Raw genomic sequence first — 12,800 nt, 5'->3', positions numbered from 1 at the left:
TACTTCCGGGATTTTTTTGTTTTATAGTTTTTATCCAATTATTAAAAATATTTATGTATTTATTTACATAATTTGAAAATAAATCAATAAAACATGAAAATAAATCACTTAACACGTGACAAAGCCAAGGTTGCTATCGCCTTGACACCTGACCACGCCCCCATATTAACGCGCCCAATTAAAGCCACGCCCCTCGTCATCCTATTTGCGAACAATAGTGGCATTGTGCATCAGAGATTCGACTAGTGATGCGCGGGTCGTCTGGTAACCCGCAGGACGGGTCATTAAAAACAAAATAAAAAAATACATGTATGTTGCGTGCAATTCCCTATAGCCTATATTAAATATTTGGGAATATCTATTTTCATATTTTATTACGTTCTTTGATAAGGTTACGTCACGTGACAAGTCATGAAAGCGCCAAGCAGCTACCGCTGCCAGTCACAACAAAAACAAAGAAATAAAAGTGAAGATGGAAGACGAGGTGCAGGAGAAATTGATGTCGGGAATTTATGACGCGGGGCGGGTTGTAAAAATAGATACACTGGTGCTGGGGCGGGCCAAATAATTTCATAAAAGCGGGACCCGCGGGTTGGAAAAATACCCGAGCCGCGCATCACTAATTCGTACCCAGGGTCAGACCACCAATAGCAAATTCTACATCCAGGTTTAAAGTCGGACGTACAGCGAAAGTGACCGAATCTGTGAAAACCTTTTTATACCACCTTGTAGTTTGAGTTTTGTTTATTTGTTTTTTGTTTACTTTAGATTGTGTCTTCAATTTAAATTGTATTATTACCACATACACTTAAAAATGTTACATTGGTCATGCTTAATAATGTAAATAAAAGTACACAATTAGTAAGGGTTCAATCACTATGACATCAGCACGATGATGTCATTGGTATTGTGTCATCGTCACTGCCATGATAGTGCTGATATCTGAAAGTGCTGATGTCATTGAATGTGAAGGGCCCTCTTGTTGTAAGGATTTTTATAATTTTTTAGGGCCCAAGCACTATGACATCAGCACAATGACAACATAACTGACTATCAACTCAACAGGAGGTCAGATATTTTGGGTCATTTGCGAAACGCATATAATGGACACACATTACATACACTACACACACTAAACATACTACACACACTACAAATCATACACACACATATTACACACAAACAACCTATAGACAATATAAACCCACAACACATCCTACACACACATACTAAACACACAACCCCCCCCCCCACACACACACACAAACACATATCAAGAGGGCTTTTACTGTCCAACTGTAATGTATTTTGTTTAAAGACACCAGACATCAAGATGTGTTTTAAAAATGTTTAATTGTTTAATTTACAAAAAAAAGAACAACGACAACAACAAAAAGCTGTAGAACATGGCCACATCTGTTGTTTATATTATTTGGTATTATTAAGAAAAAAAAGGCTTAAGATCTGAGTGGAGTAATGAAACATTATACAGCTGAATATACTATGTTTATCCTTATTTCAGGTATGGGCTTGTCTCAAATTGCACACTATGGACACTTACACTATATGTACAATATCTGACTACCTAGTGCCTGGGTGTTTGTAGAGCAGTTGCATGTCAAACACACTAATATCACGTTATCATGTTGGAAAAGCCTTTATGGCTACAACTGCCCATTTAACACTCCAGAATGGCCGCTTTAACACACTGCCGTGTTGAACGTTATAAACTGAAATCGATTCTAAAGGCTCGAACCCTTACTTAATGCAGGATGTAATGAAAATTTTCCAACAGTCCTTGCTTAATCATCCAGGTAGTAATAGTGTAATACATCTCACTGAGATTCTTCACAAGACTCACAGGAAAAGTGTGCGATTAAAGACAAAGCTATGGTCAAACATACACATACAGAAACACACCCATTCGTTACCAAACAGTTTCTTCTTCTTAAGTAATCTTAGAAAGAGCACATCTACAGGAAGCGATACTTAAAAGAGGTTGTGTTTAGAGTTTGGGCATCCTGGCAGCATTGAGGCGCATCGCCATGCAGGAGGCTCCGGATGCATAGCGCATCTCTCTTAACATGCCACTCCACTGCTTCTTGTCCTCCTCGTATCTGAGCACACACACAAGCGCACACACACACACACACACACACACACACACACAACAATGATTTAATGCACCAATACTCTATTTCTGTGCTATTTTGTATGCACTTTCATCCCTGAAAAGAAATATTTAAAAACCAGACTTATAAAAGCCTCATTAAAGTGACACAGTAAATTAAAGTGCTCTGGCCTAACAGAAAAAAACTTGAATTAAACTAACATCACACTAAAATAAATCCAAGATGTTTTTTCAGGGGGAAATAAACTTACTGCCAAACATCAGTGATCTCAGATGGTCCAACTTCTTTGTTCTCCAGCTCTACGATGGCGAAGCCTCCAACGGCGTAGAGATTCCCGCTGCTGCTCATAAGGTTCACAGAGGTGCGCTCCTGTGGGAACTCAGTAAATGTGTCCCACCTTAAAAAAACAAAATTAAGATGCAGTAGCATTTATTTCTTACTAATGTACAGTATATTTATCCTGCAGTGTAAATTCTTTTATTGTATGCCGAAGCAGGGACTTTCTGTCATATTTAACTATCATTAATCATAAACAGCAGTTATTATGGGAATCACCTGGGACCATATTATGATTTGATTAATATTGCAAATCTGTAAGTATCAGATTTGATAAATATCCCAATTAGATTACATTTGTCTTCCGATTTTGTTACAATTTTAGGACCTTGAACCTTAAAAAACAGTTGCATCATAACTCAAAAGTTTTATACCTTCTATGGCTTTGTTCAACAAACAAACAACAAGAGTGGGTTTTGAGACTAATCTACTCGCAGAGTGAAGGCTGATCATGGCTTTTAACGAGAGCGATTTTTGATCAGGTAACGCCATTCAAATGCATTTCAGTTGCATTTTCACTTGTGTACTCAGTACAGAATCGGTTATATCTAAAGCTGATTGGCTGATCACCAGTCATGGCTGATCAAACTAAAAACCAGTGTCCAATTGACCGGTGCATCTCGATTTTAAATGTAAAAAACTATTTTCAAAAATGAGTTTGGAGTCAGTGTAGGAACATATGAATCACCACACAAAAGAATCGTGATTCATAAAGGAATTAATTCCCAGCATCTCTAGTTATTATCATAATCATGTCTTAAGTACTTGTTAGTGGTGAAGTCGTAGATCTCAGAGGTGGAGGTCAGTCCATCCTCGGTAACTCCTCCAGTGACGATTAACTTGCCATTGTGCATCACAGCACCGAACATGGCTCTGGGGGTCTTCATGCCGGCAAGCTCCCTCCACTCAGACTGCTTGTGGTTATACACAAACACCTTGTTTATAGTTTTACTGAAGAAAGACAAAGAGACAGAAAGTGACATAATTTTTACCATGACATCATAAAGCCCCCACTATTACTGCTATATTATACCACATGGGCAGTTAATTAGATTTTATTCTGCATGCATGGTATGTGTTAATGCTCTCAATGTAATATGTTGGCTTTTCTTTTCAGTGTGGACGCTACACATGGTCGAATGCAATGTCTGGATAAAGTATGTCTAAAAATGACATGCTAAAGATTTTGTAAAGAGATCTCTTTTACAGTAAGATTGTGAACTCACACACTCATACACACTCACTTGTCGTCTGTTTTGCCCCCGATGCAGTAGACCAAGCCATTGTGAGAGACCACTGAGTGTCCGTGAATGCGCAGAGGAAGTTTCTTCGTCTCGCTCCATTTCATCTTCCTGCAAAGACAGACCACATCTGTCACATCTCTTTGTCTTTTTTATTGTTCTGCCTGTCATTCTGTTTACTTATGTTATTATCTATTTCTATGTCTGTATGTAAGAGGGGTTTTTAAGTCGAAAGGGGACTTCTGGTTGTGCAGAATAACAGAACACAGTTATGAGAGAAAATAATAATACATTAATACTCAATAATCTCCTGTTACACTAATGCACTTCTTGTAGACCAAACATGTGGAAATGGTTTGGAGTGTGGTCAACTCCCAGCTAAGTTCCTGTTATGTGTAAGTGGTGTTGGTGAATAATTGCGTGTACAATTCCTTTAAAACATTTGCACTATTCAAATGTTTTACTGCGGCTAAGAGTCTCATCACTGTACTGTCTTCTGTAAATGTCAATCGTTTTTATGTCTTATGATCCTGACTGATCTATTTGTACAAATAAAAGCACTGTACTTTATGTTATAAAGTACATGTAGTACATAAAGAATAAATCTCAGAAACTCACTCGGTGTCGTAACACATTACTGAGTCGAGTGACTCGTTGGTCTGCAGATCTTTTCCAGCGACAGCAAAAATCAAATTCCCGCTTTCCCCTAAGCCGAAGAGACAGCGGGGACTCGGCATTGGGGGCAGCGCAATCCAATCAGCCGCGAGCGCATCCATCTGCAGAATATACACCAGCCATGATAAACTTAAAATGGAATGTTTTATAATTAAAAAAGGTATGGATTTTCAATTTAAAGCAATGCTGCATACAGCATAGCTAATGCTCATCTTTAAACATGTTAAACAAGGCTAAACTATTTTTCTTCACTATAATAATAAATATTAAAATGTATTATTGTTCCTTTATTGTGTAATTTACCTTTTAAAGTCTTTATTTATTTATTTATTTTTTTTAAATAAACATATTATTAACTGACTCTTTAGTAAAGATGAGTGATCTGTAAAACATCGGTTCAGGTTATTATTAGCTGACTGCAATATTCAGTTCACTATCACACCACTATACACAAACCAGGTCACTGAGTGTGATGTTTAATTTTGTTTCACCAGGACAACTGTGTCATTAGTATTCTACAAATATTAACTTGGATTTTAGCCTTAAAGTGTGCTGTTTGGTCTTTTAGTTACCCGAGTGTTGTCAGCGTTAATGCTATTGATTTGCATAACAGCAAATCTCAATACTTCATAGCTTTAGCCTTTAGCAGGCTCAGAGGATGTGTGATTAATGATCATGTCTTATGTAATGATTGGCAATTTAGAAATTATTTGATATAGAGACCTAGTTTTTGTCAGAAAATTGTAAAACAGGATTGTAATAGGAAGAGAGGAAAAAACAACTGCATATCAACTTCAAAACATTTTAAACAAGACCTTTGATAAATCATGTAATCAATTACAGTTTTATAATACAGTTTAGTGTATTATTAATTATTAATCCAGGTCTGATTACAGTAGACCATTTCATTACTATATTATTAGCATAAAAACAATTTCAAATAGTTAGTTTTAAGCTAAATTAAATATCTTTTACTTCATACAAACATTCCGGTCTGAATATTCTGAACAAAATATTACTTTTATGTTAAACATATTGTTTACTTAAAGAAACATTTCTTTTATTTTTATTTTCTAAGTTCCTTGGTTGCTATAATTTTTATGAACTTTTTAATACGAGACTACTTTTTGCTATCTATAGCTCAGTAGCTACTTCAGTTGCTGATGTAGAGGTGCAAAGGTATTAGTTATTAATTAGCTAACTATACCCAAGTTTGCTGAGATGTTAGCAAGATAAATGTCATTAGCCATGGTGGGGACAAGTTGATTGTTTGTTTGGTAATATTTGACTTAGATGGCTATGCTACATTGAGAAGAAAGTTGAATATAGACCTAAAAATAGCTTAGCTAGCTAATAGCTAATGTTATTTAAAATAGATAATGGGTACTTTACTCTAATTACAGATTATGTAACTTCAGTTAGCTAGGCATTGATGTCAGTAAGCTAGAAAAGGTTAATAAAACATCTAGTGATAAATAGCTAGTTGCACAGTGGTAGTTAGTGGTTAGTATTTTTAGAGGATTAATGGTTGTAAAAATAAACCTTAGATAATTAATAGCTCATATTTGTTGTCTAGCTTACAGTATTCGGTTAATGTTAGTTGGTTACTCGTAACTGTGTCAACCAAGATAATTCCTTTGAGAGCTAGATACTGTTTACTGTCTATTTTGTTCATGTGTGTTTAATTTATTAGCTACCTGATAGCAGTAGCACTGAAGAGGATTCTCTTTGTTGTCCTCATCTACAAACAGGCCGCCGATGACGTAGAGCTCGTTTTTCTTGGTGCAAATGCTCACATGGTTCTTTGGCACTTGCTCAGCCATAGCAGCGAGGAAGCACTCATTCTCTGCAACATCGTATGCTACCGCCGCTGTATCATTGACCATGAGGATAAGATTGCGTCCGTACATCCCCAACCTCTTATTGTCATTTAGGTAACCTGGCAGGAGCTCCTCTTCATCCTCCTCTTCACCTTCCTTCTTCTCTTTCTTTTTTCCCTGGGGCAGTTTTCCTTTGAAGGCATCTCGGATGATCTGCAGTTTTTTCTGGAGCTCAGGATCAGCTTTAATGATGTCATCGGTTTCCACCTTCTCCTTAAAGTACTTTTCAGGCAGCAGACGGAAACGGATACACTCGAAGGCATCCCCAAGGGCCTTAGTTCGCTTCTCCTTGTCACTGCGAACCCATTTCATTAGTGCCTCGAACACTGTTTCTTCTTTCTCCACATTTAGGACGTCTGCACCAATCAAGGCGTAGAGCTCATGTGGTGCCAGCTGAAGGAACTCCTCCTCCTTGACCAGGATCTCGAAGCGGTCAGCACTGTAGTCACGGGCAGCTATGGCTAGCCTAGGTACATTAAGGACGAGTCCGAGTCTGAAGATGGCGAGGCAGTTAGCAAGGGAGAGCTTCTTCTGGAGGTAGTTTACACACACAGTAAACACGGACGGGATCTGGAAACGGTTAGCTAACGCGAAAATCTCCTGAACGTTTCCGTCTGTGAGATCAATCTCGGCCGAGTAAAGGTACTTGATGATCATGTCCAGAATGATTGGGTCCGCGTCATCCAAGGCCACTTCTTTAAGGTCTTCTTTGACCTTGCCGTCCTCAGTGAAGAAGATATCCCTGAAATACGGGCTGCATGCGGCCAGAATGAGGCGGTGGCATGGGAAGCAGAGGTCGCCTACCTTCAGAGTGCAGTCCACAAACTTGTTCTCGTTCAGGAGCTCTTTCAACCCATCCTGGAGCAGAGTGCTCTGGAACAGACGTAGCTCTTCCTGCAGGGCTTTAGGATCCATTTTCACAGAGGACAAAGAGAAAAAGAGAAAAGGAGAGAAGAAGGTGGCTGCACTCCTGCTTGCCACGCCGTCCCAACCGGAAAAGGACAGAGTGCCGAAAAGCTTACTGGTTTGAAGAGGCTGTTATTTAATCTGCTCCTTCTAAAATTAACCTGCACCCTTCCTCCATTCTACCCCCTTCAACCAAATGTGACAGCACCTCCGAACTGCAGCTGTCACCTAAAACAGGCTGCACAGAGACTCTCAGGGATTTAATACACTATGAGCAATATGTTATTCCTTCACTCAGAGAGGGTAATACTCTATAAACATGGACACACTTTCATAAGTGGTTTGTGGAGAAAATGTGGATGTAATTTCTCTCTGTGTAAGTGTATGTGTTAGTGTGTGAATGCTAATGCATCTAAGGTCAGAGTGACAGTGATGAGAAACAGCTGTTGCAACAGGTGACAGCTTTTAACTGCGACGCCACGGGATACTCACAGCTCCACTTAGCACGTTTACCTTAATGTCCTCTGTAACCTGTTGATGACGCTGCAATCAGATTTCTAAACCTGTTCAGATTTTATTATGGGTGCAATAAAAAAAAAGCTAGACATAATGTGATCCAAATAATGATATCGAAATTAACGTATAGTATAAGTAACAAATTAAACAAAAACAAACCAAAAGCAAGATGGTAAGGTGTTTGGCAATGCTGAGCGGCTGAACAGCATCAATGAGCCTTGTAATGCAATCTGCAAGTGACATACTGTAATGGAATTGTTTCAAAGTGATGCACGCCATTTTTCTTTCATTTGTTTTTTTAATAATGGCATGGAGATGTTATAATTTGGAGAAAGATCCGGTGAACACAAAAGCCGTAACATACAGTATCAGTCAAAAGTTTAGTCACATCTTCTAATTAAGTTTAATTAATTTTAAAATTATCGATTTATTTTATACATTCTGTACCACAATACTGGGGTTTTCAAAACGATAAAATAACACATATAGCATTGGCTATAAAAGTAAGAACAAAAACAAGAGTCAGTTGTTATTTTAAGACACAAAGGTCAGCTGCTCGGTTGTTCTGGAACAGTTTTTGCAAGAAGCGTATTGTGTCAAGTGCATTTGCGAAACCCATCAAGCATCATGATGAAACTGGCATCCTTTATGAGACCATGTCCATCAGGATTTAAAAAATATGTTATCATAGAGGTGAAATATTAATTCTTCATAAAGGCTGTTAGTCAGAAATCAAGTACGTTTGGATTTGTAGTGACGATTCACTCTAATGGGACAAGTGGACAAACCTTGGCAGGAAAAAACAAAAACATCCCCACAATGTAGCAGAACCACAGTTTTCCCCCCTAAGTAAGGATTTTGATTTAGATTTTTGTTATATTCCTTTTTTTTTTTCCAATTTCTGTATTTTGGATTTAAAATTGCAATTATAATACCTTGTCGTGCCCCCAGATTGTTCTTAGTCTGAAAGGACCACGTGTTACACTCACCCGAGAACTAAAATTAACACTGACCTCACCACAGGAAGGTGTGTGCGTTTGTATGGCCATGTTTTTATATCATGGTGGGGACCAAATATCCCCACCAGGATAGGAATATATTGGCCTTTGGTTGGTCCCCGAAAATTAAAAAACTACTTTTTCCCCCTTTTGTATTTTGAGGTTATCGTCAGGGTGAAACTTACTGTCGGTGCCAACATAGTGTTAATTCGCTGCATTGATAATGATGTAAGGTCCTCACTAAGGCAGGACCACAAATGTGTACATGTGTTGCAGTGTGAGGGGTGTGTGTTTAAGTATGGGTAGTTGGTGTAACTGAAGCTGATGTAACACAATATGGGGGTCTGTCTTTCAAACACACAGCTCAGATAATGGCAACTAGTTTAAAGGGGACCCATTATGCAAAATCCAGTTTTAGACATTTCGATGTGTCTTCAGTGTGTGTGTACAAACAAGAAAAAAAGGGTGAAAAATCTATGCCCTGCTTCTTGTTCTTTTTTTGTGTTTGTATTGGCCAGTGTGTAAACAAGCTGATTAGATTTCTTTCCCAACTGTGACCTCATATGAGGGAAATCCTCCACTTGCTCATTTTGGTGGTGGAGTGAAACAGACGGTATACAAAAAACATTTAGGGATTATTAGCTGGAGTGTTAACTAACATCTATGAGGTCTATGTTAACAAAATAGTAAAATACAGAACCTTTAAAACTGTAAAGATGTGAGATTAAGACTTGGGGATTAGAATCATGCTGCAGCATAATACAGGATTGTTCCTTAATTATATCATGTTCATTTTAACCTTTAGTTTCGTTTAATCCAATAACAAAGCAACCTTTCATCCACAATCATAACCATGTATTTCGAATGTGTAAAAATGGAAGGAAACTTATAACCATTTTATTCTGTCATACATGATCTCACTAAATGTACATCGGGGTATTAAAAAAAAAGCTTGAATGGAGTAAAGGAAATATTTGATCAGTGTACATAGGCAGTAGAGTTAGCCTGTGTTGCTAATATGCTGATGAAAAAAGTACAAAGTGTAAAAAGTAACATACATTTTTTGAAAATTTACACTGATTAGTGAGTTATGTGGGTATGGTTTAATTTACAATGTTAAGGATGGCTGTAGATAGGGTTGCCAAGTTGGTACTGTAAAAGTTACAGTAAACACAATTCACACTTTTCCAGCGATGAGCTGTAATATTTTAAAGTATAAAACTGAGCTCAGGGTTAAGGGTCCTGTCTAACAACAACTAATTGATGGAGATGGGTTGTGAACACACAGCCTTCTGATTAATAAACCAAAGCTTTACCCACTGAAGCTATATATTCAAATACGTGCTCATGCCATTGAATGAACATCCGACCCACTGATGTCAGTCAGCACCAGCAGAGCGGGAATTTCATAGCAAATCTGAATTGATTATATTGAACCAGTGCAGGTCACACTACATACATAGCTACATGCAGTGTATATAATAGGTTCTATTGTTTTTTACAAAAAAAAAAAGAAAGAAAAAAAACTGAACAGCGCACACCGACAAACAACAAGTGACAAACAGGATAAGGATTGTGACCCTTTTTATTACAAAAGTTTGCTCCTTGGACACTAGAATAATACAAACAATTTCACAGACATATTGACAAAAAATTATATCTTAAAATCAACCACATACTGTATATATAGAAGTAAGTATGTTAGACTGGGTTAGACTGAGTTAATCATGAGACACGGCTTAACCACAGCTTGTTCACAGGCCATAATGCATTCAACAGAAGCGCTATAAATATTCACACTACATTTTTACTACATTTTCTTTTTCTTTTTTTTTTTCACAGTTTACATTTACATTTTAAAAAATCATGTTCCTGTGCAATTTTAATTTCTACATAAAGTCTATTTTATTTCATACTTAGTTTTAGATTTAAGTTTATTTTATTATATTTTATTGCAAATTCTACCTTCAGTTCAATTGTACTTTCTAGTATAAATTTTTTACTTGTACAGTAGTGTAATTCTAATTCTATTTTAGTTCTTGAACATATAATGTCATATAGGCATTTCATGTTATACTGTGTATGGTTCTGTATGTGTTAAATAAAATTTTAATTAGAATGTATCCCTGTAAAATCCCTGTCAATTAAAAACAAATGCAAAAATCTAATTAACAGTTACAAATTAACAGCATCCCAGTTTTATCGAGGTGATTTTTTCCCCCAAAATTCCATCCTTCTTCACCAGACAAAAGTCAATGTCCTTATTGATTAAAAAACAATTACAGATAACATACAATATATAAAATATAAAATATAAACATAATGCACTAATTGTGTAAAGAATAGATAAGCTTGTGGCATGCTTTTATGATAAAAAATAATCAACACTGGTGAGGTTTGATGAAGTGCACTTTACCAAAACGTTAGATAAAAGGATTTTATATTTTTCTACCCCCTGCAAAGATGTTATATGTGTTATTGAGAAAATGTAAAGCACAAACTCACGCAAAAGTCTTGACACCCATTTCTTCATATTTTGCTTCCAGAGAGCCAGACTTTTTTTTATTTTTAATGAAGTCCTGAAGCATAGTTCTCCAGGCTTTCTGAAGGACTTTTTTGTCTCTTATTTTTCAGTCCAGTCCCTGTACCTGAGCAGTTTCAAATGAATGTTTTTTAATTTCTTAAGCCACATAGTGACCTAGAAATCATATATACACAAAAGCATCTAACTTAGGCATGACCCAGTGAGAAACAGGCTCCTGCAATAAAACATTTGTTTGCATTTTTTTCATTTAATCCATCCATCCATCCATCCATCCATCCATCCATCCATCCATCCATCCATCCATCCATCCAACCAACCATCTTCAACCACTTATCCTAAAATCTTGTCTTTTATTTTGTAATTTTTAATGTAATTCAACTTAAAGAAATTGGGGTGGGGTAGGGGGCACTTTTGCATAGTACTGTATATATCATACAATTCCTGGTGTGAGGTGTTTATATATACATATATACAGTATGCAGTGAGGTCAATAAGTATTTGATCACCCTGTGATTTTGCAAGTTCTCTTACTTAGAAATCATGGAGAGGTCTACAATTTTCAGCATAGGTGCATTTTCACTGTGAGAGACAGAATCTAAAAAAAAAGAATCCGGAAATCACGTTGTATGATTTCTTTTTTTAACAATTTATTTGTGAATTACTGTGTCAAATAAGTATTTGATCACTTGCTTATCAGCCAGATTTCTGACCCTCAAAGACCTGTTATTCTGCTTTTAAATAGTCCAGCTACACTCTGCTCATGATTCTAAATTAGCACCTGTTTGAGGTCGTTAGCTGTCATAAAGACACCTGTGCACCCCACAATCAGCCAAAGTCTAAGTAGATACATGGGGTATCAATGATGCTAAGAATGGTAAAGAATCAGCCCAGAACTACACGTGAGGAGCTGGTCAATGCCGCGAAGAGAGCTGGGATCATCGTTTCCAAGGCTACCATCAGTAATACACGTATTACATGTAATACAGTAAAGACGTCATGGTTTAAAATCTCGCATCGCACGGAAGGTTCCCCTGCTTAAGTCAGTCCATGTCCAGGCCCGCCTGAAGTCTGCCAGGGACCATCTGGATGATCCAGAGGAGTCATGAGCGAAAGTCCAAGAACTTTTTAAAAGAGTAGAACCTTTTGGTCTTAACTCCATTCGCCGTGTTTGGAGGAAGAAGAATGATGAGTATCATCCCAATAATACCATACCTACAGTGAAGCATGGGGCTGGAAGCATCATGCTCTGGGGGTGTTTTTCTGCACAGGGGACAGGACGACTGCACTCTATAAAGGAGAGGATGTACACGGCCATGTATTGTAACATATTGGGCAAAAACCTCCTTCCCTGAGTTATAGCATTAAAGATGGGTCGTGGCTGGGTCTTCTAACATGACCCAAGGCACAGAGCCAGGAAAACCAAGGAGTGGCTCCGTAGGAAGCATATGGACTATTTAAAAGCAAAATAACAGGTCTTTGAGGGTCAGAAATCTGGCTGATAAGCAAGTGATCAAATACTTATTTGACACAGTAATTCACAAATAAATTGTTTAAAAAATCATATAATGTGA

The 12,800-nt window shown here is 37.4% G+C and overlaps 1 protein-coding gene across 1 annotated transcript; it reads right to left on the bottom strand.

Moving 5' to 3' along the window:
- Positions 1 to 1,334: 1,334 nt before the first annotated feature.
- klhl41b (kelch-like family member 41b) lies at positions 1,335 to 7,275 on the bottom strand. Its single transcript, XM_053498886.1, has 6 exons — positions 6,082 to 7,275; positions 4,328 to 4,485; positions 3,713 to 3,820; positions 3,234 to 3,419; positions 2,383 to 2,529; positions 1,335 to 2,117 (listed from the first exon to the last, which is right to left on the bottom strand). Exons 1-6 carry the CDS (start codon positions 7,177 to 7,179, stop codon positions 2,006 to 2,008), a joined length of 1,809 nt encoding a protein of 602 aa, XP_053354861.1. The 5' UTR covers positions 7,180 to 7,275; the 3' UTR covers positions 1,335 to 2,005.
- Between the last annotated feature and the right edge of the window lie 5,525 nt (positions 7,276 to 12,800).

Source organism: Clarias gariepinus, chromosome 6 (assembly GCF_024256425.1).
Source record: "Clarias gariepinus isolate MV-2021 ecotype Netherlands chromosome 6, CGAR_prim_01v2, whole genome shotgun sequence".
In the NCBI taxonomy this organism is placed as follows: Eukaryota; Metazoa; Chordata; class Actinopteri; order Siluriformes; family Clariidae; genus Clarias; species Clarias gariepinus.
This window is presented reverse-complemented; position numbering and strand designations above follow the sequence as displayed.

Bases quoted from the DNA above. Each gene is read 5' to 3' on its own strand.
- klhl41b (XM_053498886.1), bottom strand. From the start codon at position 7,179: ATGGATCCTAAAGCCCTGCAGGAAGAGCTACGTCTGTTCCAGAGCACT. The intron at 3,420-3,712 runs GTGAGTGTGTAT...GTCTTTCTTCAG, and splicing joins GGGGGCAAAACAGACGACAA to TAAAACTATAAACAAGGTGT. The intron at 2,118-2,382 runs GTAAGTTTATTT...GTGTGTGCTCAG, and splicing joins GAGATCACTGATGTTTGGCA to ATACGAGGAGGACAAGAAGC.